This window comes from Cebus imitator, unplaced genomic scaffold, assembly GCF_001604975.1.
Source record: "Cebus imitator isolate Cc_AM_T3 unplaced genomic scaffold, Cebus_imitator-1.0 Scaffold42, whole genome shotgun sequence".
Lineage (NCBI taxonomy): Eukaryota > Metazoa > Chordata > Mammalia > Primates > Cebidae > Cebus > Cebus imitator.
This window is the reverse complement of record NW_016107357.1, coordinates 2,574-30,213: the sequence shown is the minus strand read 5'-3', so window position 1 is coordinate 30,213 and position 27,640 is coordinate 2,574. Positions and strand designations below refer to the sequence as shown.

At 37.4% G+C, this 27,640-nt stretch overlaps 1 protein-coding gene across 12 annotated transcripts in view; it reads left to right on the top strand.

Annotated features, from left to right (window-relative positions):
• The window catches only part of ESRRG (estrogen related receptor gamma), a 580,561-nt gene extending 554,253 nt beyond the window's left edge, over nucleotides 1-26,308 (top strand). For 11 of the 12 annotated variants that reach the window (XM_037737699.1, XM_017526299.2, XM_017526296.2 and 8 more), the window contains one exon: nucleotides 24,620-24,987. In XM_037737699.1, the coding sequence (XP_037593627.1) occupies nucleotides 24,620-24,972 (353 nt within the window). In that variant the 3' untranslated portion in view covers nucleotides 24,973-24,987. Of the gene's footprint in view, nucleotides 1-24,619 lie in introns of all 12 variants that reach the window. The other variant, XM_037737703.1, reaches the window with a different exon arrangement.
• Nucleotides 26,309-27,640: the final 1,332 nt, after the last annotated feature.

Sequence of the window (27,640 nt, the reverse complement as noted above, 5' to 3'; positions counted from 1 at the left end):
TTTAAATGCCATCTGCTGGGAGAAGGGTGCTGGAGAAGGAGGAGATAGCAAGTAGTAGACTTAATTGAGAACAATTTGAGTGCAAATAAATACTAAATTAAAACCAGTGCCCATCAAAATGGAATTATTCATGCATGACACATGCAAGACTTTATTGTCCACACAAAATGTGGACCAAGAGCTACATTTATAAGTGAATAAATAGGTATATAGAAGAAAAATTCAATCCTGCAATGTTATCGACATATTTTGTGTGGAATTCAATGTTTTAAAACACAGTTGATGTCATTAAGAAGTTTAAGTCTATTTAGTAAATGAGTATAAAAAGGTGAAAGTTTAAAAAACCAAGCTTTAAAGGACAATTAGAGGTGTGTGTAATAAATGCTACAAGGTATCCTAATCCAGAGTGGAAAAATGGTAGTTTTCCGAATATTATTGAAGTACAGTCCTTCGTATAGCAGCTTTCTATCTCTTAATTCTCTCTGTTACATTGAGACCTAACAGGAAATTCCAGGGATACATGTGATGCATCATCCACTGTTGTGGAGATGTGGCTCTCTCTTGCATAGCTACATGTTGATGTTTCATTTATATTTGTGTTTAAGAGCTATAGCTAATTTGAAAGAGTTGCTTTTTAAGGAATCAAAAAGACTGCATCCTTTTATTCCTCCAAGAGAGAAAAATGCCTGAATCCTACTGAAGTAGTTAAGCAAAAAGTCCCACATCTGGGAGAAACATAGAAAATAGTTCAAGAAAGAGAAAAAACAGAATTCAACAGAATGTGAGCATTAGAAGGGATGTCCTTTGTAAACCAGATGAAAAGGATAGGAATTGATCAACCAGGATTAGTACTAGAATCAGAAAACATTCTCTCTCTCACTCTCTCTCACTCTTCTCTCTGTCTCACACACACACCTTATATCCACAAAATGTAGTATATCCAGTTCATGAAGAATTACCAAAGAATATATTTTAGATCAGTTCATTACTAGTGAATGGCTTGGGTTTGGCTCTCAAATTATGGCCAGAATGAAAATCCCAAACCCTTAGTAGTCGAAGTTCCCAGGAATCTTCTGTGTGATCACTCTCAGGGACAAGAAGGTTTGGTGTGAGGTTTTCAGGATAAAGGTAAATGGACTATGTGAGAAAAACTAAAGGTTTGGTTGAAAGGAATTCAGTCAGAGTACTGACTAAAAATGATTACAGACATAGAACAAAAAGAAAAGTTAAAAAATATTTGTAAATCATATTCTGTATCCTAGCTTTGTTTAACAAGCAAAGACTTTGGTCATTATAGTTTCTCTTTATATTGTCCCTCCTCTTAAGCTCCTGGCCAGGGTATAAATAGCTGATCACACACACACACACACACACACACACACACACACACACACACAACCAAGGACTCAAATAGCTGAGCAAGCCTCCCTTACTTCAATACTATTATTTTCCAAAGTTATTATTAAACTGAGGTTCACACTCCATAATGTGTAACAACACACAGGAGATGATAATGCCATTGACTAAGAGATAACATTTAGCTCTCAATCCTTCTGTGATCCTATTGAATTTGCTGTTAAGTTCTCGGTGTAATTAAAGCAGATAGAAGCATTCATACATTTTGTTGCAAATTGATATGATCTCTTTTGTCTGTGATCTAAGTGAGATTGCCCTGTAGTTTTTAATTTAGCAGGTTAAGAAGCACAATTAAAATATCATGAAAAAGATCATAATCAGAAGCCATCTTTTGGGTTGTTCCTGCCAAGTGGATAAAGGGGCTGGTGTATTTAATAATTACCTCCTTTGCTGTACATTTGTTCTATTTGTGGGTTGAAGTGTTAATAAATACCTTGCACTATTCCAGTGGGAAAAGCTTTCCACCTAATTAATAAAACTTGGAAGAATACCTAGGACATTGAACCATATCTTTCTTATTAGTGTTGCCTGACTCAAAAGAGAATCCCTGTCTCTTCAACACATTAGTAAATGTCCTCTTCCTGGGTTATAAAGAAACCTCTTGAAAAACTGCCTGTTTTCAGTAGGAGTGAAAAGGCAAATTCTTTGATTTTTTTTTTTTAAATAATTCTACTGTTGAATTTTAAGTAGTGAAAAATCCTAATCAAGCACAACAGAAATGATTCTATCTAAAGAGCATACTTTAGTAAAAGTACCACAATAAAGAAAGTTTCGTATTGGGATATAATTGGCTTTGAATTAGTCTTTATTTCTAGCTGTCGTTTCTCTTGTATTTCAATTACTCAAGGCTTCCTAGGCCTTGATCCTAGAGAAACTAAAACAGAAACTAGCATGTAGCACCATTCTATCTACATCTGTACTGTTATTAAATGCCAAGTTACTTGCAAATACTTTTGTTTATATTAAAATCAAATTTAGAAATGAAAAATTTGAAAACATATATTACTTTAAACACAATATTGACTTATAGAGAGAAGTTGCTCTTGTGAGTTGCTACATTTAATGAATATTTGAGCATGTATTTTGTGATCGAAAAGATGGAATACTCAACAAATTAAAAAAGGTCCCTTGTCTATGGCCATGTCTGGTCTTCAGTTAGAGGCTTAAATTATAAGTCTGATATTATACCCTTTAGTTCCAATTTAAAATGTGTAATAAATGAAAAATATGTGTACCACATGATCTACAGAATCTTTTTCTGCATAGAATATGGACTTTTATACCTGTTTTATTATATAGGAATTTCTGAGTCTATTGGCTTTTCCGAGATTCTTCAGAATATGAAAATATAATAGCAGTGTATGAACTCTATGGGAAATATTAATAAGGGAGAAGGCTCACAAGGTTAACTCTATAATAGGTATGTGATAAGGTGGAAATATTAAAGTACATAAATTCTACATACAATGTGGCCAGACAGCATCTCCAAAATGATTAGGTTAGCAGAAATAGGGTCTATTTTAAATTTCTTTGTTAAATTCTGATTTTTTTTTCATTTTCCATTTCATTTTAAGATTCTTCTAATAAAATTTAAATTAACTTTTTACTGTTCTTTAGAGGGAATAATTAAGAAATACTTTGGTAGTAAAAATTTTTTATGTATTTTTACATCTCAAATTAACTTAATTGGTTTTTCTTTGCATCAATGGTGAGACAACAAACTAATATATTTTGAGCACATTCCATTATAAACCTACTAAATTCACAATGTGCTGCTAATGTTGTGCACTGTCATTCATCTTTTCATTGATTTTTTTCAAATATTTTATGAAGCACCTACTATGTGTGAGGCTGTAAACACTAGCAATCAGTAGTGAACAAATGTAACCAAAAAAAATCCCCACTCTTGTGGAATTTAAACTCTAGTGAAGGAGACAGAAAATAGACAGGAAGGACAGCATATGCAAAAGTCCTGAGGCAGGAGTGTCCCTGGATATTCCAGGAATAAGAAGGAGGCCCAAGTGATTGGAGTAGTGGTCAGAGAGGGTGGCAGAAAACAAGGTGGGCGGAGGGGGAACTGACCTGGTGTTTTCAAGTATATTATCTCATGTAATAACCTATGTATTAATAGCCATAATAAGCAACCAAACTAAAATTGTTTTTTTTTTAATTTTTTTGAGACAGTGTCTCACTCTGTCGCCCAGGCTGGAGTGCAGTGGTGCAATCTCGGCTCACTGCAACCTCCACCACCCTGGGTTCAAGCAATTCTCCTGCCTCAGCCTCCCAAGTAACTGGGATTACAGGCGCTTGCCACTGTGCTTGGCTACTTTTTGTATTTTTAGTAGAGATGAGGTTGCACCATCTTGGCCAGGCTGGTCTTGAACTCCTGACCTCATGATCCACCCACCTTGGCTTCCCAAAGTGCTGGGATTGCAGGTGTGAGCCACCATGCTTAGCCTAAAATTGTATATTTTTAAGTGATGTCAGGGACATGCATTCTTACTAAAGGCTTATATATATGAAAAGTCTTCAAATTCACTAAAGAAATTGTCAGCAAATATAACCATTAGCTAAGATGTGGATATATAAAATATATTTGCTTACATATATATTAAAATATATATATTCATTAAAACAGATATATGTGTATTTGTGTGTGTGTGTGTGTGTGTGTGTGTCTCCAGGTTGAATTTTTTCTAACTGAGGAGCAATCCCTCCAAAGATTTGAAGTTAGACTTTATTTGTGCAACTAGAATGGTCTTCCTCATCTCCTAGACTTTGTTTGAAAAATTAGAATTATAATTTGAGAAATGAACATGCATCTCAAAATCTGTTTTAAACGTATATCATGACAACAAATGTTTAAGTCTTATGCTTGCTAGAGTAATTGTTAATTGACATGACATGCCTAATATAATGGTGGGATTTGTTTATCTAAGTGTCATTAGTTTCCCTGCCTGTTCAGTGAACACTTTGCATATGATAACTTCTAAAATCATTTCCTAAGCTTAGTTTCTATGGTCTTATGGACCTTATTTAATAAACATCTTGCAACTTCATCATACTGTTGCATTTAACTTTTCAGAGCTACCTTGAAAAAATTGCTATTAATTGGGTGTATGCTCGCTCAAGATGTAAACCTAAGAATGTGTAGCGGTAACTTGGTATTAAGCTGAGGGACAAGAAGATGGGTAAAGTCCATTTAAGAGGTTTTAACATGTTCTTTTAAAACTAGGGGATGCATTTGATGCATTTTCTCTCTCAAACTCTTCAAGCTTCTCAGGCTTATCTGTATTTCCCTGGAGGAATTACTCAGCTGCCTGAGTCACCTTTAGCTGTGTGGTAGCAGTGGAAAGGCTTCATCATGTTCTGATTTCCATTTTCTTTAGAGCAGAAAGACAGACAGTCATAGGGTGGGGAGACAGGCGCCAGGAAGAGCTCTAGCTGCCATGCTCTTAAGCGCTTCTCACAGGCTCATGCTTTTGTCCTCATTCAAGATGTGACCATTCCACCAGTCGTTCATTTTTCAATTCTGCAAATATGGATTAAGACTATTTAGGTCCTTGAGACCTTGCAAGTTCTGGGCATACACACACACACAAAATTTATTTTTAAAAACTCAGCTGGGCATGGTGGCTCACGCCTGTAATTCCAGCACTTTGGGAGGCTGAGGCAGGCAGATCATCTGAGGTCAGGAGTTTGAGACCAGCCTGACCAACATGGAGAAACCCCGTCTCTACTAAAAATACAAAAAAAAAAAAAAAAAAAAAAAAAAAAAAAAAAAAAAAAAAAAAAGAAAAGAAAATTAGCTGGGTGTGGTGGCACATGTTTGTAGTCCCAGCTATTCAGGAGTCTGAGGCAGGAGAATCACTTGAACCCAGGAGGCGGAGGTTGTAGGCAGCTGAGATGGCACCATTGCCTGGGCAACAATAGCAAAACTGTGTCTCAAAAACAAAAAACGAAAACAAAAACACAGCTATTTTCCAAGCACTAGAATTACGAAGAGGAATACATGGTTTAATATCATAGAAGAGATAATGACTTCAGCAATGTCAACACATTGCAGTAATAGAAATAGGGCAAAGTAGCCGAGGAGAGAAGGAAGTGCCTCTATGTTTGAGGTCATTAAAGAAATGATTACAGAAAAATATTTCGGATATGTTTGGATCGTTTAAGAGGAATTTGCCTGCAGAAAGGCAGGGAAAAGGCATTTCACACAAAGGTGAAGAAATATCCCATGCACAGAAGTACAAAACAGCATGGCTTGTTTGGGAAAGGAAAACTGATAGGCGGAACATAGGAAGACAGACAGTGCTGCGTGGTGGTTAAATTCTAAGTTCTCAAATGGCATTGGTGCAAATCATACCTCTAATAATTTTAGTCAGGTGACTTGAAGTGGGTTTGTACCTCACTTTCCTCAAATGTAAAGTGGCAAAGAGAATAATGTATGCTCCATAAGGTTTCAGTGAGAATGAAATGGCTTTGACTGCCTTACTCCTATCCCATACCCAGTCAACTTTTAAAATACAAATCAGTTCCTGTCTCCTCTTTGCTCAAAGCCCCCAGTGACTTCCTATCTCACTTAAAGTAAAAGCTGCTAAAGTTGGCACAAGTGGCAAAGCCTTTGCGACATGCCTGCCCCATTCCCCAGTCCACAGCATCTCCTGCTACTCTCCAGCTTCACTGGCCTCTGCAAAATTCTCTGAACAAGAACAAGAAGGTTCCTTTAGTATATCCGTCTTTGCCATTTCCTCTGCCTGAAAGCTCTGGTATTCTGGTCCGTTTGGGCTGTTATGACAAAACTACCATAGACTGGGTGGCTTGTATACAACAGAAATGCATTTCTTATGGTTCTGGAGGCTAGGAAGTCTAAGATCAAGGTGCTGGCAGATTCAGTGTCTGGTGAGGGCCCCTATTCTGTTTCATAGACGGCTCTCTTCTCACCAAGCCCTCTCATGGAGCAGAGTAGAAAGGAGCTCTCTGGTCTCTTTTATAAGGGCACTAATTTCATTAATGAGGACTCTTTTCACCTTCATGATCTAATCACCTCCCAGACACCCTTCTTCCTAATGTCATGGCTTCGGGAGATAGCATTTCAATGTCAGAATTTTAGAGGGATATAAACCACCAGTCTATAGCACCATGATAGATGCAGGACTTGTTCTCTCACCTCCTTGAGATCTCTGCTCAAACCTTGGTTATCAGTGAGGCTTCCCTGGACCCTCTCTCCCTCTGCTTACAACAGCAGCTCCTCCTTCCCCATGCCCCATCCTCAGGGCCCATTTTCCCTCATAGTTTTGTGTACATGTTTCTTTATTGCAGTATTATATCACTGCCTCCTATATTTGTATTTATTCCTCCCCTCCCCTTGAATGTAAAGCCCCAGAGATTCCATATTTTTCTTTTATTGCATTCATAATGCCTAGCTCATGATAAATGGAAGTGCTAGCATGGTGACTGGAATTTAGTGAGCCCTCAGTGAATTTTACACATTTTTATAGTAATAATCGTCATCATTATCGTTATTCTTACCTAAAAATGAAGAAAGAAAACTAAATTGGGCCCTGACAATGGGAGAAACCATCACAAAAGGGGAGAGGTGACCCCTGATTAATAAAGATCTAGAAGAAAAGAGACTTGAGTCAGGGAAATCGTAAGTTGGGAGGCTATTGACTTAGTTCAGGTGGAAGACGATGACGAACTGAACCAGACAGTGGGACTAGAAATAAGATTTGGAAATAAGAGATAGCTCATAGGGAAAACTGGACATAGAAGTCAAAACATAACTAACTCCCAAATTTCAACTCTGTTTTAGTATTTAACAGTGCTCTAAGTGTGGGAGGAAAATGAGTTCAATTTTAGATATTTTGATATGAGTCTCCTATGAGACATTTTGATGGGAATGACCTGTAGACAACCAGAAATATAAGGTCTAGCCCTTTGGAGAGAAGCGGGTACTGGTGATATAGTTTTGTTACATCCACAGAAATGAAAGGGCAGGTAGAGGAAGGAGAGAAGAAGTGAGCACAGAATTATTTAAAGTATTACCTGAAAAGGATTGGTATAAAAAAAAAAAAAAAAAGACCAAGAGATAGGTATCTTGTACATGCAAAAGGAGGAAAGAGCTTCAGGAAGTAAGAGAGGGGTCAGTCTGGACAAAATAATCCAGAGAGATCAAATCGGATCTGAACAGGTCATGGGATTGGGCAGTTAGGTCATTACTGATTACAGTATGATAGAATTGAGATGCAATCCAGACTCTAGTGGAATGAAGATGAATTTAGTGAGAAAGTGCATATACACCATTGTGTCAGGAATTTTAGTAATTTTAGTAGTGAAGGGATGCAGTGAATAAAGATGGAAAGACAGACAGACATACAGATGGGTGTACAGACAGAGTTACAGAGCTAGCTATTGAGGAGGAGCCAGTACTGAAGAAAGATTTTATCAGAATAGAGGGATGAAGGAATGGAACTTGAGGAGAAGGAGAGATTAATAGGTATAAGAAATGGAGAAGAGGCTGGGTGTGGTGGCACTTGCGTGTAGTCTCAGCTACTTAGGAGGCAGAGGAGGGGGAATTGCTTGAACCCAGGAGGTGGAGGTTGCAGTGAGCTGAGATTGTGCCAGTGCATTCCACCCTGGCAGAGCAAGACTCCATCACAAAAAAAAGAAAGAAAGAAAAGAAAAAGAAATGGAGAGGGGCTGAGCAGAAATTGATGGAGCAAAATTTTCAACGTGTCCAGAGCACATGGGATTGAGGACATAGGAAAGGCCTTCCTTGGTAAGGAGGAGCAATCTCTTTAACTTAGAGATAGTTGGGAAGGTGTTAAGAATTAGTCCTGGTACAGATGAGAAGGGAAATAGGTCAAAGGTATTTATATCTGGTGTCTTTCATTTATCTAAAATATGGAAGGTGAGATCACATTTGCAGAATGAAATACAATCAGCCTTGATTCGGGTGGGGAGACTGACCATTCACGTAGGAAAGGCTTGTTTTGGATCCATGCTTTCCCAGCCCATACTGAAGAACACCAAAGAATTTCAATGGAAGATTCAGTCTGGGGCATACCATAGACCAGAGAGAGCATCACTCAGTCTAGCAACCTTATTTGGCAGATGAAAAAATTGAGCAATTCAGTGACTGGCTCAAGGTTACATAGCTAGTTAGTAGCTAAGATTGCACTGAAGTCAGTTTCTCTCACTCTTAATCCATACTTTCAGTGAACAGTCTCAAGCTGTGCTTTCTGGAGACTTGATGTCACTTAAACCAATATGACATCCTTTTGTATATGTACCCCCTTGCCTCTTATATACACACATACACCCTAACTCTCTGTCAGTCACCAACCCCACACTCAGCCTTCATACATCCTGATACTTTTCTTGCCTTCTCTGCATAGTGCATCATTTCAGGTTGCAGGCTGAATTGGATTGACCCATTGATCGGCTTTTTCTTTGGGATAAGCCACATTGCAGAAAAGCTATCTGGTCAGATTCATGAAAGGAGCCATCATGAGGCTGATGCCATTATAAGGACCAAAGACATCAACTCCATGATGTTGCCACAACCCAAAGGCAGAGTTGAACCAGATGTTCCCTGGAGTGTACTCCTATGGTTGTCAAATGAACCTCCTAGATGACTGCCTTACATTTATGTTTAAAATAACTTATGGAAATGCTTAATTCACCAAAAGAGATATGTCGGAAATATGTGAAGCAGAAGAGTTGCATCAGTTCTTAGGCTACATGAATTCCTACATTCCAAAATGAGTCAATACATGCGAACTACAAACGTTTTGGTTATGTATAAATACAATGTTATTTACCCTGTCTACATTTCAGCATGGATTTTTATTGTTCTTGAATTGTTGTTTTAAAAATGTTAATATCTATGAAAGAGATGTTCATGAGCCATAACCGAATTTGTCTGAGGACTTATTTTGGATTGCTGTGTTAGTGCTATGTGCTGGGAACAAAACCCCATATATCTAGCTTTTTCTTTTCACTACTGAAATAGATGTTAGGATATCTGAGTAGTCTCTGCCCTTTACATAATGCACTAAATACAATGCTCATGGACACCCTTTCCTTCTCTCATTTGATTTCGAGATACGGAGAATAAATGAGATGCTCACTTGGGTTTTGCTGTCTTTTATAAAATCCACCCCATTCTGGAGTGAATGGGTGAGAGGCACAGGAGGTGGCCTTCGTGGGAGCAACTACCTTCCCAAGTGTCTCATCCTCTCTCCTCTGTCATCCCCAGGCGATGTGCCTGCATTTGTGTGTGTAGATTTATAGTTTATCTTTATCTATGTCTTCATCTGTAGGTAGCTATTATAGCTGCCTCGCCTGGATATTGTTTGGGCCTGATAGATCTGTCTGTAGTTCATCAAAGGGGAGACGAGTGCCTAAAAGCCACTGGGTCCAGCTGAGGATGAAATACGAGCCATCAGCCTTGATAATGGCTGTAAAATTTCATAATTACACGGCCTTTATTACATTGCATAATGATCCTGAAGCAGTATGGAACAATTAATTAAGATTTTCAACCGTGGCTCTTTCAGAAATTAAAAGATGCTAGTAGCTGAGAAATGGGGATCTGTCTTGTCCTAAAAGCATTAGGAAGGCTTAGGACATACTTTCCAATGCACTTTTATTTTCTGTTAAGAGGAACATCCCCTAGTTAGGGAGCACACGTTAGTATACCATGCCTATTATCAAGTTTTTATTTCAACTTCAAAACTGATGCTTGAAAAGGAATGGGAGTAAAAGAGACTGCTAAGGATCTCTAGAACTCCCCGACTTCCCTTTTCTTTTCTTTGAAAAATTCTATTCAGCCTCCTGCTGTAGCCATTTATCACATTTATGGTTGTTCATCTCTACACATTAAATAAATGCAGGCTCTGAGATAGGGTTAGCTGCCTACTATAGTATACTGACCAAGGAGTTTTTCTTATATACTCTCTCATATCTTGAGGCATTAAAATTCTTTCAAGATCTCTACAGTTTTGACAGTCATCCCCAAAGGAAGACTTTACCGTTTTCATTTATTATCCTGCAAATGCAGCATGTCACATCTAATATATACCTTTTATTTTTTTTTTCATAATCTCATCTTCACACCCCATAAAGAGTAATTAAATTTGGTGAGGGCCTGTAGGAGCCACTAGGAATTTGCTACATTTAAATAATAATGGAAACTAAAGTATATAGTGTTTATACACACAGATGTGCATTTACATTTACACATACAAATTATAATTCATCCTCAACTTTATTTTCTATGTTAAGGAAATTATAATTGAGCTAGTCAGGTACAATAAAATGCTAAAGAAAAATAGTGAAAACAAGTCCAATATTTTTATTGTAATTATTCTAAGCTGTATCCCAAGCTTTGATCCATGTACTAAGAAACAGATATACTTCCAGGAAATATCACCCGTGGTATTGTCAATTTAAATGAGAGAATATAAAAAAAAGAAACTCTCCAACCTCATTGTGATTTACACATAACTCCTGGATATTTGTTCCCGTCAAGTATTATTGTTTTTAAATTGACAATCATCATAAAATGTTTTACGGATCTAAATATTTCATGGGAGACTAAAACTTCCCTTGGGCCTCCCCAATAATAAACTTTCAGCAGAAAATTTAGGAAAGGATTATGTGCTTCAAGGAGGAGCGGGTGCTCAGAGTAAATTCTCTTGTTGAGGCATTTAGTCCCTTAATAGGAATTTTCTGATCTGCTGTCATTCTTGTTCACACACCGAGTGTCACTGCCTCTAAAACACTTGTCATTCTTTAATGGAAACAAAATAGTCATTGCCAGCCAGAGCCGCAATGTCATTCCACTACCCCTTGCTGCGTCGGCAATAGTGAAAATGACAGAGCGGCTCTCAGTAGGGGTAATTAAAATGTAAATATTGATATTTTATTATTTGAAATTACTTTCCAGTGCGGCATTTAATATCTCTCCATCTGTGCGGCTCTGTTTAGCGGTCACTTTAGTGCAGCTCTGGGATACCAAGCAGCGGCTTGATCCCCGTTATGTCAAAATGCTTGTTGCTGCTTAATTTTGATATCTAATTAAGTGGAAAAGTACAGTCCACACTGTAATCCATGGCATCTTAACCAGCTGCTTGGGTATATTTAGAATTAATCTCCACTATGGAATCATCCTAATGTATGCAATTAAGAGTCTGCCGATGGCTAATTAGGTGTATTAGAATCAGGCAGCTTTTTTTTTTTTTTCTCTCTTTTTTTTTCCCCTCTTTCATTTTGGACATTTGCAGACAGAAGAGCCTGCCTCCAGAGGTAGTCTTCATGCTACTCAAATCTAGTTAGGAATCGGGGCAACTTCCGAATATGGGAACCTTTGTATTTTCCTTCACATGTTTCCTTGAATCAACCTGATCTAAAAACTTCTAGGATTTCCTGGGTTTTTTTGCGCGGTTTCAGTGACATGAAAGGAAATGGTCACAGCCTAGGAGAGAGGTGGGATACAAAGGTAAATGCACTGTCCCACAGATCAAAGTGGGAAAGCTGCGAGGCACTGCTGTGGGTGCTCTTGTTCATTTGGGGAGGAGAAGAATTACAGCATGAGAGCTTTTAACTGCAGCTGCATTTGCCTCCTCCATTCTACTTGCGAATGGAGGATCTTCTCAGAAAGAATTATAAGAGGCACAGGTTTGGTTTGTATATCATATATCCATAGTAAATATATATGACCAGCAGCTTTTCACCACTGATAACGATTCCGCATTCATGTGGTTGAGGAATTCTGAGAGCTGTGTTGTTTGATGTTTTTGTTTTGTTTCATTTTAACTTGGCCAGTCATCCAAACGGGGGATAGTGGAGACAGGAAGAAGGGAGGGCTGAGAGGAATCGAAGGGGTTGCCTCAATTGTCAATGAGAAGATAACTGGTCGCCTCCCCAGTGGAACCTATGCCAAGCCATAATGACTTAGCTCTGCTTGAGCCAGCAAACACCAGCCGCGAACTTGGGAGTAAATACTCACAAACAGATCTTCATTAGCCACAGAGAAAAATAGTGTGGGAGCCTGACTTTAAACCGAACTCTCAGAGCTAGAAATTCAGATAAGCTGTTTTTCCATGCTGTCCAGAACACAAATTATGCCTAGGTCTTCAAGCATCAGTAGTGAGGATTTCTAATATTATTTGAATGTAGTGTTTCAGGGTCAGTGTGCTATAATTTCCTATCTGTGACATGCATCTCATGGATAACATATTTCTTCTACATTCTTTCATGAATACATATGGCACTTTGTTTTTAATGGCCTATGCTGTAAATCCTTTAACTTCCATTTATACAGAAGACCTCCTGTTTTTTTTTTTTTTTTTTTTTTTTTGTCTGCCTCTCCTCCTTCTAGGGCATATGTTAGAGACACTGAGTTATAGTTTCTTTCTATTTTAGGAAAATTGAGAAAAGCACACCTAAAGGATTTTCATTTTTTTCTGCTTTACTTGTAACTTGTGAAAGTAAGACAAGGAGAAATAACAGTGTTAATCCACAAACACTACGTCTATGAAAATTAGTGTTTTCATTGGAATTTGTATTTCTATATCAAGGGGCCAATTAGGTAACTCTGAAAGGATTTGAAGGTATGTTTTTAAAGGCCATATAGAAATTATAAGTGATTTGTTTTTTAGAGATCCCAGCTAGAGTTGATTCTTGGTCATTTCAGTTCAAGTACACAAGACGATCACAACTTTCTTTTGTATGTGGAAGCTTAAAATTTTCAAATTTTTAGATTAACTCATCTGAAATGAACCAGGTTCTCACAATGCCTATGTCATTCTGTGCCTTAATGTGTGTGGGTGTGGCCTTCACAATGATACACAAAGATCTGTTTGACAAGATACCCTGAGCCTTAAAGTCAGCAACTCTACCTTCATTAATGCAAGTGTTATTAGGAGAAACTCTGAAATTTCATCTTACTTGAATAGGCAGTGTTTAATCCAAAATCAGATTGGGGTGCATGAGCACTTCTCTTTTCCTTCTAATTTTGTCTTTTGTACTACATCAGTAAAGATAGAGAGATAGATAGATAATAGGTAGACCTTAATATATCTATAGTTTAATCTGTCTAATTCACTACAGCTTATTTCTAATTTATTCAGTGTATAGAATGTGCTTTTTAAAAGGTTCTTAGAATATTAGACTCTAATGTTGGATTACAAATAACAGAAATGAAGCAGCCATAGCAGTTACTATTATTTTGTGTGTGTGTGTGTGTGTGATGGCATCTTGTTCTGTTACCCAGGCTGGAGTGTGGTGGTGCAATCTCAGCTCACTGCAACCTCTGCCTCCTGTGTTCAAACGACCCTCCTGCCTCAGCCTCCTGAGTAGCTGGGACTACAGACACATGCTACTATGTCCAGCTAATTTTTAAAAAATATTTAATAGAGATGGGGATTTACCATGTTGGCCAGGCTGGTCTCGAGCTCCTGACCTCAAGTGATCTGCCTACGTTGGCCTCCCAAAGTGCTGGGATTACAGACATAAGCCACCACGCCTGGCCAACTAAGTCACTAATTATAAATTCCCTTTAATTGTGGAATATTCCCAAGAAAAGCAGTTCTTTTAAGAATATTTCATTAACTTCATGTGTGGCAAAATAAAAATTCATAAAAATTTTATATTTGAAATATATTTTTGGGTTACAAACAGAAAGGAAAAAAGTAGAAAGGAAGGCAGAAGTGCCAATCATTTGTTGTTTAAAAAAAGTAAACCAAAAATTACAGTTGGGATTGCCTCCCTGACAGTTTTTTTTTAAGACGGGGTTTCACCATGATGGCCAGGCTGGTCTTGAACTCCTGCCCTCAGGTGATCCACCCACCTCGGCCTCCCAAAGTGCTAGGATTATAGGCGTGAGCCACCGTGCCTGGCCACAGTTTTAAAGAGTTTTAGAGGCATGCTGATCTCTTTTTGAAGCCTGACAAATGACATGCTCTATCAATAACATATTGGTCAATTAAAATTTTGCATGACTGAAAAAGCACATTTTTGATCCTAAAATTTACATTCACCAAATTCATCTGCTTGTGTTTATCATCTCTATTTTAAATGAGAAAATATAACTTTCAATTGATATAATTTTGTCATGAATCCAAACTCTCAGCTAACAGTCAATGGAAAAACAAAGTTTTTCCAAAACAATATGATCCTGGTTCTGACCTATTAAAAAATATTTTTGGTTCCTGCTTTCCTCAAGGTCCTACCTGATTTCTTTCAGATTTAAATAGATTCTGCTTGACTTGCCCAGATTATTTGCATAGAGCTATCTATAGTTATACTGGTTCCCACAGCAGGTAGAAACGGTCCCTCTTCAAAATTATTATGTAAGAATGGATACACAAACTAGTTTGATAAACTCCAAACATGTCTAAACGGCATTTAGACTGCATTAACGCCTGGGTGTACAGACACAGTGAAAGGACATAACAGACAAGAACCCTCTTTGTTGTTTGTAACTGTCTGATCTGCTGCTTTAAAATAGGAAGGGCCCTTACTCCCTTGGTGCTGCCATGACTGTAGTGTTGCAAGTACTTCTGACAAGTGAGTGTTTACCTAGTGAGGATCCATTGTTCTAGACTGGACTCGGAGGGAGATGCCATATGTTTGCATGTTTATTGCCTTCTCTCCTCTTTGCTGTTTTTGATTCAGAGAGCAGCAGCCCATGATGATAAAAACTCAGGATTTCTTAATGTACTCGCAACTGTTTTTAGTGTGGAAAATGTTCTCAGGAGGAGCTCTTTCTTGGGCTTGACAAAAATTAAGTTGGAATCACCTAAACATTTTTGTTAAAAAAGTAGGCACACAATATTTTATTCCTGCAAGTAGAAAGAAGCCATGGGCATTGTTTTCATCTATGCCTTGACTAGGTTAGTATTTCAGAGGTTTAAAATCCACGCTACAGAATATAAATGTGTATATTGTCAAAATAATTATACAACTAGGATAGGTGGAGAAATTAATGACAGTACTTATAAATAACAAAAAAGTAATTGTGACATTTTCATGAAGTCTATTGTGAGGGATTACTTCTATATGTAAGAGAAGCAGCTAGTCCATATGATTGAAACATCAACTTTACTTATAAATTAAAGAGGACTTGGCTGAGGTTAATAAATTTAGGCAGGACTTTGTCAGAGTCTAAGTGGCTCCAAATAAAAATCCTATATACTGTATAGGCACTTATAAGCAATGAGCTTTACACGAAATCAGTACCTTAATGAACATTCATTGAATTAATGAAAGAGCATTAGGCACCACTTTTTGTTATATGTTGATATATTTTCTGTGGGGGAGGGATCTGGTTTCTGGAATGACCTTTTCTTTCCTAACCTCTCATCTTTTTGAAAGCCAGTCAATGAGCTGTTGAGGAATTATGTATTCATTCATTTAGCGCATATTTATTGAGTGCCTGCTATGTGAAATGCACAGCTTGAGGAGCTGGAGATATAGCAGGAGGCAAATCAGAGATCTCCACCCTGAAGAGCTTATCTAGCACATGGCAAACCACGGTCCAGAGGATAGAGATCTACCCATCAAGCAGCAGACTTTCACATGTGCTCCCTTTCTTCAGGTGTCACTTACACTCAGCGGTGTGTCTCCTGCTTATGCCTTCACCTTCATCTTCACTTTTATATCTTAAAAGTGCCCTTAGATGCTACCCAGTGACAACGATCATGGCAATGAGAATGGAAAAAAGTGTGTGTATCTGAGAATGATTTCACAAGTATAAGAGAAAAACTTGGTGATAAATCAATGAAGGGCCAAGGGTGAGGCGGCAGGTGGATGGCAGTGCTTAGGGAAGTAGTGGAGCTATGGGTTTTGACATTAGGATTAGGAAAATGAGCTCACTTCACATGTTAGGCCATCCACAGAGGAGTTACTAGGGCAAGATTTTTTTAGGAAATATGGCAGGAAAGGAAAAAAGGAACAAACAGTGAAAGAAATCCTATATTCTGCCAGAGAGTTTCTGTTTTATCTTGTAGGAGATATGGAAACCAAGAAAGCATTTTGATCAGTGGATTACGTAGGTTTCATATTTTAAAGATTGCTTGACTAGCCGTGGGTAGGATGGGAGTAAGCAATACCAGATATAAAAGGATTTTGGTAAGGAGGCTGTTAAAATTTACCCTGAAAAGATGATGAAGGCCTAACCAAAATTGGGGTAGAGGGAGGAGAGAAAGTGATGGATATGGATACATTTAGGAGGATGTGTACAACCAAGCACCAATCTCTCCTTTTCTGCATAGATATGTACTTGGATCCATCCTTACTTTTTTTTTTTTTTTTTTTTTGGTTGTTATGGTGTTATCCACTTTGCTATAAAATCTTAGATGACAAGGATTACATCATATTCATTTTGCATATTCCAATGGTACTGAGCATAGGGCTTCACTTATAATAGATGCTCTAAATATTAGTTGATTTGAATTTTGTTACTGTAGAACCATTGGAAGCCTAATAATTTAGAGTTGGCATAAACCTTCAGAAATACTTTTTCTATTTTCTAATTTTACAGATGAAAGTAGGAACCAGCAAAGTTGAGTCATTCCTCAGAGTCCCACAGTTCCTTGGTGGCAGAGGTGGCACCCAATTCTAGGTCTATTTACTCCCAGTCCATGGCCTTTGTCTGAGGTGCTCACCATTACCCAGACAGCCTTGTGCTTCATGAAAGTAGCTCTGTTTGTTATTCTGAATTAGAAACTATTGGAACTGGAAGATTCATCAGCAGTGTGTAGTCTACAGTTTGCAATAGACAGATAAGGTCATCTGTGGGTCTGTATTAGTTTGCTAAGGCAGCTAAAACAAAATACCAAAAACTGGGTGGATTGAACCACAGAAATTTATTGGCTCACACCTCTGGAGATTGGAAACCCAAGAGCAGGTGGCAGGAGGTTTGGGTTCCTTCTGCAGACTCTGCAGGCAAATCTGTTCCATGCTTCTCTCCTGTCTCTCCTAGCTTCTGGTGGCCTCAAGAATCCCTTGTCTTGTAGGTGGCATTCTCCCCGTGTCCTGACATCATCTTCCCTCTGCACATGTCCATCTCTGTGTCCAAATATCCCCTTTTTATGAAGATACAGTCATATTACATTAGAGCCCACCTTAAAGACCTCATCTTAATGGGATCATCTACAAAGACCCTGTTTCCAAATAAGGTCACATTCCCAGGTCCTGGAGGTTAGGACTCCAACATCTTCTGGTTGGGATGGCACAAGTCAGCTCATCACAGGGGCTAAGTTAATACCAATGGTTGTAGTCAGGTCTCTAGACCTCAAAGTCATAGTTCCCCTCTCTATCCTCTCCCCTCAGCTGTCACTTCATGGCTATAAACCTTTATCTGACGTGTATTTGTTGCTAAATGTTTCCCACAGACTCTTTAAAAGCTTGTGGAAATGTCAGCCTTCTCCAAAGTCCAAGGTAGCACATGTATGTGTTTATTTTGGAGGCTTGATTTTTAAACTATTAGACCAAATTTGATGTGGACCCCTTGGGAATTTCCTAAAGAGGATAATGTTTACATATCTGATTCCCAAGTGGGACTGGTTTTCTATGGATACTGCTTGGCCTGGTTCTACCAGTGCATTAGTAAAGCAAGTCGGATTCAAGCATAGATCCTTTTTCTTTCAAATCAGAAGTGTGGCTTCCAAATGGTGTTTTTCTCTATTCGGTATACATCTAATCCCAAAGTGAGACTGAAAATGCCATTTAAAAAATATTTTTTAGAGCCGTATATTATATGGCATTGCTTTCCTTTTTTCTTCATGGTCAAACAAATTTCAGTCACATCAAAAAGGAGAGCTTTCCAGGCAGAACTTATTTTCAGCTAGTAAAAAATACAGGTTGTAGGAAAAGAAAGCCATTAGATTTCCCTCATTAAGGCAGCTCAGCCTATGCTTCCCTCATGTCCCCCAACCATTTTTCTTTCTTCTTGGCTTAGATGAAAGGTCAGAAGTAGTAAAGTTGAGGTCAAGTAAGAGGGAGTTTGGGAAAAGCTAAGGGAATTATTTCAGATCCTCTCCAGTCATTCAGAAGTAGTAGATAAGTAAGGGCAAGTAAGGACTTCCAAAGAGGAGCTATACACTCCATGTAGATGTCTTTACGTTCTTAGGAGGCATTCATCGGCCCTGTCTCTAGTACTTTTGAAAGTAGGTTGGCAGTTGTTAAAAAAACCACCCACTTGGCCGGGCGCGGTGGCTCAAGCCTGTAATCCCAGCACTTTGGGAGGCCGAGGCGGGTGGATCACGAGGTCAAGAGATCGAGACCATCCTGGTCAACATGGTGAAACCCCGTTTCTACTAAAAATACAAAAAATTAGCTGGGCATGGTGGCGCGTGCCTGTAATCCCAGCTACTCAGGAGGCTGAGGCAGGAGAATTGCCTGAACCCAGGAGGCGGAGGTTGCGGTGAGCCGAGATCGCGCCATTGCACTCCAGCCTGGGTAACAAGAGTGAAACTCCGCCTCAAAAAAAAAAAAAAAAAAAAAAAAAAACCACCCACTCACAGGAAAAAAACAAAACAAAAACTATTGTCATCATTTTGAGTTTTTCCTGTATTGCCACTTGTAGTATTTTTTCTTAGCTGCTATTATATTTCAAATTTTTCTAGCACGCTGGACTGGAAAACCAGGAATAATTGCCAAAGAAAGCATTACACCACTGCTATGGGGACATGTTTTCCATTTCTGTTCCTGTGATTGGGCTAATTGCAAACTCATTTGGTTGTTTATATAATCAGCATGAGTGGTCAGTGGTCAATTGCACCCGTAAATTCAGTTAACAGTGATAATTCTGTTTTGGACTGCTAGGTATTACCTTTGCATTTCTGTTCTCCTCTCCTTTAATTTCTCACAACTACTTAGATCATTTGCTCAGTTTTATAGAAGGTGGTCAATTCTGCCATTATATATAAAATTGTATTAAAACTTGGGTCTTCCCTTTTAGATTTTAGGAATTTGTACTTGTCTTGTTTAACCACTATTTAAAAATAATAGTTCCATAAAATTTACGTGAAGCCTACTTAAAGTATAGAAACAGAGCACAAGAAACAGATTTCTTATGGAATCAACAAATGTTGAAACAAATGATTAGTTAGCAAGGGAGCTATTTTCCATTTTTGTCAATTATTCTTACATTCCACCCAATTGTGATTATGTCTAAATTAGTAAAATCTGAATCATGGTCAGCTCAAAAGAGTAAAGATTCAAAGAATAGTATAGGTATTGTATCTAAAGTTTAAGTACAAACAATATAATTATCCCTTTTAAAGAAAAATTTTAAATAAAATGCTTCTGATAGCACCATGTAGATGTTCCAGCTTTCACTTCAGCAGTTAACCATCTGTAGCTGTTTAGCTCCTACTGAGTTCCAGTTTATGAAAAAAAGTGTAGATATATATGTAAAGTCTCCTGTAAGAGACATATATATATATGTGTGTGTGTGTGTGTGTGTGTGTGTGTGTGTGTGTGTGTGTATATATATATATATAAGTTTCCAAGAAGCCTCTGAGCTGTGTGTTTTGTGAATCATAGGACAAAGTGGTATGTCTGCCCCATATGTGACAAGAACATCTGGCTTAAAAATACAAAATAAGTTGATCTCTAACAAGGGTTATGCATCTGTGTGTCTATTGGTAGCACTAACAAATGTTAGTGCCACTGTTACTCTTTTCTTCTCTGTTTCCTGTAAACATTAGGTTTATTTGTATGGGAGAGAAAATCTAGCTTATGACACGTTGCTCAATCAGCTTCTCAAAATGAACTTCGTTTGTGATCTCAGTGAGTCATTATGGCATAATTAAAATTCTAGCATGAGATGCTATTTGTTGAAAAATGTTATTTTATTTTATTTTTTTTTGTGGAACAGAAAAACTACAGTTCAAAAACTGTGATCAGGCAATTCAATGCCATGATTCACTGATATTAACAGACGCCCTGAAGATTTAAAATGCTTGCTCTCTATTTCAAGAGAGCAGCCGAGAAGAAAATGCCTAGCAGGGGTTAAACCCAAATGCCTGCGCTGCAGCCTATTTCTGTCAACACTTTGTTCAGGAAATAAACATTTATGCTTTCTGAAATGAAAGTGTATTTTTGAAGACTAGCCGTCAGATATTTTTTGCCCTTCACACTTTCAAATGCTTAGCCTTTTTTGTAAGTTGACTGCAAAGTGCATCAGTTTGCCAGGCTAAAAAAAGAGTGCTTGATGAGTGCCCATGGCACCACTGTCAACCTCCGAAGTTTCCAGTAGAAGAAGGCAAGACGCTGGCACAAAACATGCTTTCTTCAAGCCTATTACCTCAGGGGTACCTGCCTCTCGAGAAGCTTTTCAATCCTTCCAAATGATGATATTCCCAACTGTCATCTGGTTTATTTGGAGCACACTGCATTGCAGATAAACATGCTATTTAACTGTGGGTCAAGGTAGAGAGTCATTCTGCTAGCAGAATGCCTGAGATACATTAAATGGCACTGACTCTGGGACAGAGATGAAGAGAGATCCGAGTTGTCAGTGATATGCACGGAATGGGCTGTAGCTGGGGAAGAAAAAATGTGCCATGGTATCAGTGTATTTTAAAAAGCTATAATACGGCTGAACATTTAAAACTATAACCTGTCACATGCCAAAGATTAAGATCCCAGGATGTACAAAACATGAAGTTCACACGGGACAACTGCAAAGCATATTTTATTTCACTTGGGAAGGAGGTTTCCCTCCAAAGATAGCTAAATATCACAGATGATGAAGACCTCTAACTTATAGGCCAAGAGCTATAAAATACCGTTAAATGCCTGATAAAAACACAAACAAGTAATTATCATTTGGATATGAGCATGTGTAAGCCAATAGAGCAATTATGTTTTAAGAAAATTTCTTAGACTCAGCTTATTAAAACATGCATTTTCATTTAGGCTTTATTTACAATTTTATACAGTGCTCAGGTCTATTGATAAAAACGTTATTTTATCCATGTGTTTTTATGTATGTGCAATATAGCTAGCACTCCTAAAGGAGAGGTAAAATAATTTTATGGAATTAAGATAGATAAAATCTCTGTTATGTATTTGGCCTCCTTAGTGACCAGGTGAACATGACTATCTCCTAACAAGTCCGTCTAACTGCTGCTCAGGAATTTGGGCAGGAGAGTGCTTTGTACTAGCTTCCAGATTTCGGTGATGTGGTAGGAAAGGGTTAAAATGAGACAGTAATTTCTAGACCAAGAAAAGATAGAAGTTCAGACTTTTATTTTTGAAAGCATGGATTGTTCTTTTTCCCATGGATTTGCAAAAATTATACTTCCTTTAATCAGCTGAAATATACTTGAGGTTATCAAGCAAGCAAACTTGTCAAACCTTTTGTGCTATATCCATCTCTTCATGCTCCGTGACAAAAAAAAAAAAAAGAGGCTTTTCTTCACCTTTTTTCCTTATTTCTCTTTATTTCATAGAAAAGCAAAAGAAAAAAGTTATACAGGAGGGATAAACACACACACACACACACACACACACACACACACACACACACACACACACACACACATACACACACACAGAGGCATCAATATAGAACAAATTGCAGGATCAACTTTAAAAATGAAATTTTATTTTTTTGCTTAATTAAACCCCAAAGCAATGTGTGAAATGTTGTTATGGCTGGAACATTGTTAATTTGTAAATCACAGGGACAAAGGGGGCCTGGTGCAACTTTAAAGTTTCCGTGCACGTAAATGTCGATAGCGTGCCTTCTCCATCATCAGCACTAAATTCACATTGATGCCTCTTTTCTTCTCCGTATTGATCCTTCCATGAGAACGTAGATTTGTATCTGTTAATTAATGCGTCCTGAAACAGCGTTTGTATTAATCAGGCAGATAAGAAAAATTGGATGCCTGCACCCCCCTGACAACCGTAAAAGTGCTGGCCCTGATAAAATCGTGGATGGACCTCAATAAAAAAGTTCCTCCTTCCACTCAATAAACTAATCATCCTGCTTTTAATTATTCGGCAGAAAGATGTGTGGAGATTGGAGAATGTGTAAATCTATTTACTAACAGCAGTGTCTGGGAGGGAGAATAGGGCTGTCACAGGAAGGTGCTGCAGGCTACACGCTCTGTCCATCTGCTGCTGCAGAAAAACTGCGGCTTGGGAGCATGAAAAGGAACAAGAAAACTCCGGCCAATTGAAAAGATGCATTCCTTTTTTGCTCATAACTTTCTAGATGATTTTTTGATCTTTTAATTTACACAAGAAATTCCTACTTAGTATGTTTTCTTGAGGTAGATATTTGGATTTACATTTCACCTTTTTTCCTTGGAAGGGGATAGAAAAAAGAGCAGTGTGGTTTTCTGTTTATTGTGAATATAACATTGTTAAAATTAAAATCACCTGCAGCCAAACCTATTCAGGTTAAATACTTTCTCTGTTGAATCACTGTTTAAAATGTTATCCTCTATTATATCTCTAAAAGGATATTTATTAATTTAACCCCAAATGCAATGACAAAAACAGAATAAGAAAAAAGACTTACACAGCCAGTCCAAAAGAAATCCTGTCACATAATGTGTAAGCACCTTAATAAACAATGAAAGAAATGCATTTTTTAAATATGCCCTAAAGACTCCCTTAAGAAAAGCTTGACTCGTCCCGTCTGATGATTTTATTAAGCGCTTATAATTAATGGTACCAAATGGCAAACCACTAGTTTTCACCAATAGGTCAGGAAATCATTTCCTTTTCTTTACCGTGCTGCAGTTTCTAGTATCATATGGGATATGCACAATTTGATATGAATGAAAAGGACAGCAACAGTGACCATCAGCAGCAGCCTAAAAAGGCTGGGCATCAGTGGGTATTTATGATGTGGGAAATAATGTCTAGAAAGGGAGCAAAAATAGATGTCTTAAATTGCATTATTAAAAATGATCCTCCTTTCCTGTAGAATTACTGGTGGCAGGACCTTAAATGATGGCAACACTCTCCTCAGAAACCATGGGGTGGGGGGTTACCGTTAGAAGTCTTAGGTATATACTTGGAAATAAAAGTGAAGTTTTAAGTAGCATTTGCTTTTTAGGACTTGGGAAAAGCATCTGATCATCAAGTATCTTCACTTTAGAATACAGATCTAGTCTCTCTGACATATAAATATACATCTTCACTCCCAAGTAGCCTCAATTGCACTGCTTCATCTTTCTCTATTGAACATTTTTGTTTTAATTTTTTTGCATATGTTTTCTCCAGCTCAGAAAGGACTTTAAATGTGCATGTGTGAATGCATCCCAGATTTGCAGAAAAGAATTGATCAGCTAGATAAGTCAGATAAAAATAACATATTAATAATACAGCACTTAATTAATTGCATGTTAAACTTAATGTTTAGGTAGGTGATATTTTATATTTCCCAAATACAAAATTTAAGATACAAGTTAATTTGTCTTGCTTAGGGTGAAAGAGCCAGTAGCTAATTGGAGCCAATATTTACATTCAGAATCTGACTCCTTGGCACCAAACCCTGCTACATTTATATTTAATTTTTTAAATATCTGGATCTTAATAACAATAGTGAATGGGGCTTTTCTATTTGGTGAGGAGGCCAGGCTGCTAAGTATTCCACTTTCTTTTATGCCAATTATCACTAATTTTAAAGGAAATTCATATTAAATATCAGTGGGGGGAAATAGCCAATCAAGAAAGCTTCCCTAGTTGTAACTCATTATCCATTGTGTTTGTAACTATTAATATCATATAGAAATGTTTCCATGGTGTGCTGAGCTCTGTGGCCTAAATTGTTTGTTTACCTTTGTTTTTTAGCTTTTTTTTTTTAACTTTCATTCTGTTTATCAATAGTAGTTTTTAGAGATGAGATAGATGACTTGCACCAGAAATCAAGTATAAAAATTTCATGGTATTTTCTTCTCAAATGAAAGAAAACTACATTTCTATTATATTCCCCTAAGCTGTGTCTATAAAGCTTATAGAAAATACTCACAAATTGAAAAAGCTGGTTTGTGACTTTCATTTTGCTGTTTGCAGAGTGATTCAGGGAAAATTTTAAGAGCTTCTAATCAAAGCTCAGCATAATTTTGAGCAGTGATGCAGAAGCCGGCTACCATATGAAACTAATGTTGCATTATGAAATTATGGCTTTAAAGTAACTTGATCTGCCCATTTTTCCATGCAGGCTTCTCCACGCTGTCCCTGGCGGACCAGATGAGCCTTCTGCAGAGTGCTTGGATGGAAATTTTGATCCTTGGTGTCGTATACCGATCTCTTTCCTTTGAGGATGAACTTGTCTATGCAGACGATTATATAATGGACGAAGACCAGTCCAAATTAGCAGGCCTTCTTGATCTAAATAATGCTATCCTGCAGCTGGTAAAGAAATACAAGAGCATGAAGCTGGAGAAAGAAGAATTTGTCACCCTCAAAGCTATAGCTCTTGCTAATTCAGGTTGGCATATCGACATGGTCATTGTTATATTTTATTATATGTCAGTTTTATCCCTCTCCTTACCTTCTTTAGGGATTTGCTAGACCTAGTCTGTAAATTTTGTATGAGTCAGCAAAATTATAAAAATTATAACCAGTATCACTTTCTAGTGGGAAGTTAGAAATAGGAAAAATATACTTGAATTAGTTTCATTTGACTTGCTTATTGAATGCTTTGAAACTTTTATCAACTAATGCATCTACTAATTTGAATCATAGCAAAGCAAAAGCTTCTGTAGGAATAGCATAAGTGGACACTCCCGGGACAAAATTAGCTCCATTGTCTTTTACACCTAAGTTAAAACAAGGGAATTGATACACACAAACCATTTTTCCCTCAAAAACGCAAATTATGCAATTGGGAAAATATATTTCATGTTGCTTTGAGTTTGGGTTATCAAAGATTACTATTTTCTTACATTCCAGAGTTCTTTAGAAGTCGAAGTCAAATTCTGCCTATGCAGTAAGGGTTAAGAATTACGGGAAAAACTGTTCCGTACATTTGAACTGAAAGGTGCTAAAATAGAGAGCAACCTCTGATAAGTAAAAATCGTTGGTGCTTTGTTGTTTTTCCCTTTGTGCCTCTCTTAATGCTTTATTATGGTCTTAAGTCTCTTTTAGCATTTGCATAAAGTTCAGGATAGATCCCTCCTTAATGATGTGCCGATCATTAGATACCTGTGTGTCAATAACATGCTCTGATGCTAGGTACCATTGACAGTCACACCGTGCCCCTCCATCTGCTTTTGTTTTGACCCTATCTTTGAACTTTATCTTGGTTGCCGGCCAGTAGTTTTCCCTTTAATTACAAGAAGGAAACTGTCAATAAAATCTGTTAAATGGGATGCAATGAGTGGCTTGAATGGGCGGACGGCTATTTGTTCAAATTCTGCAGCATTCAAGGTATTGACAGTTTGTTTTCTGGGGCCATATGTGACGATCAATCTCAGGCTGGGCTCAGCCGCGCTGAAAAATGAAAAACCAGATTGCTTTTGCTTACTTGTGGATGACGACTTTGTGATTTGGCGCGGTCCTAGTGAGATGAGACCTTCTGCCCAAATTGCCCCCATGAGAGCCAGGGACGCGTGACTGTTTTTAGAAATAATTTTTAATTGATTTTGTAATTAACAGTTCATCTACAATATTGATGCACGAATCCTTGGACTGATAGGAGAGAAATTGTTTTCAACAATGAAGTTGTACTTTCCTATTTGTCTTCATAATAGAGTTTAGCATTTCACAGTTCTAATTGTGAATATAACCCTCTTCCTCATACCATGCACCCCTCTTCTCCTACTCTCCCGTGAAATTATAAAATATGATTCCCTATGACAAATGACATTGTTATTATAAACCCTGAAGAAACCCCTGCCCTCCCTCTCCAGAAGATCAAAGTGAGAAATTTTCTGAGGATTTATTAGTTTGTTTGGACTTCACTTTATGGCATCTCTCATAATTAGATGAAATATTTTATAACAGTGGTTTTGGGAAGAATTTTTTCTTGGCAATCTTGAAACAATTCTAATTTAAAACATTTACTTGGTTAATTGTTTTTAAAATGTACTAAGCCTGTGTTATATCTTTAATGTTTCAAATCGCTTTTTAAAATTATTAACTAACCATGAATGCTGAGCAATGCTAAAACTTTATCAACAAAATTGCTAAAATCATATGATTTTAGATGTTGGAAGTATACTTTATGACTAAGTATTATAATTTAGAGTACATAAATTAATTAGTAGCAGCATTTCTGTCTCTGTTGCTTAGAAGTATAAACATTAATATTTCTGAAAGATAAATGTCCTAATCCACATATTCTGCTTCTGGGAGAGGAAGTGACTAACTCACAGCAGTGACTGATGATTAGAAAACCGTTAAACAACCAGTTTATTTACTTTTCACGTCTGAAGTCAGAAATAGTCAACAAGCTCTCCGTTTTTCTCTTATCACGGTAGTTGAGTAGCATAGCTTTTTTTAAAAAAAAGTCTGTCCCAAAATGTTCTTACAGGTGATTCCATCATTCATTTAGCCCCTCAATACCAAGAAAAATCAATTGAATCAGAGTTCATACTAAAGAATAACTGATTACGTGCTCTAAGTACTATTTTAATTTCTAAATTGTGCCACTTCTACTGTGTTATGTAATTATGGCCTTTTCTTTGCTCATCTAACCTGCAAGCCCCATCATTTTAGTATGGGGCAAACAACTCAGAAAGTAATTTTCTTTGATACTACTACTATGTTATTTATTCCGTTTCTGTTATTTGGAGCACAGCAATAAAGTTGTAGATCCAATATTGAATGTAGATTTGAACTTGCTTAGATCCAATGTGGTTTTCTTAAACTGCCCATATACATAGCAGTATAAAAATATCGTAATACTCTAGACACCCTAAATGGCTTGATTTTTTGTGATTTCTGTGTGTGTGTGTGTGTGTGTGTGTGTGTGTGTGTTTAGGAGCTCCAGATTAAGTAACTTTTCATGCAAAAAAGAAGATCTATTTCAGTGTAATTTAGGTAGATATCCTAGCTTTTCCTGCATGGATGTAGATGATAATAACCATTGTCTCCTTTATCTTAATTTTACCTTATTTTAAACATCTGTCTTTATTCAATAATTATAAATGTTGTGCTTATGCTTGGAAAAAAGGCATTTGGCTTCCTGATAATGGCTGTCATATTTTTTGTAGCTTTGTTTCTGTCATAAGTGAAT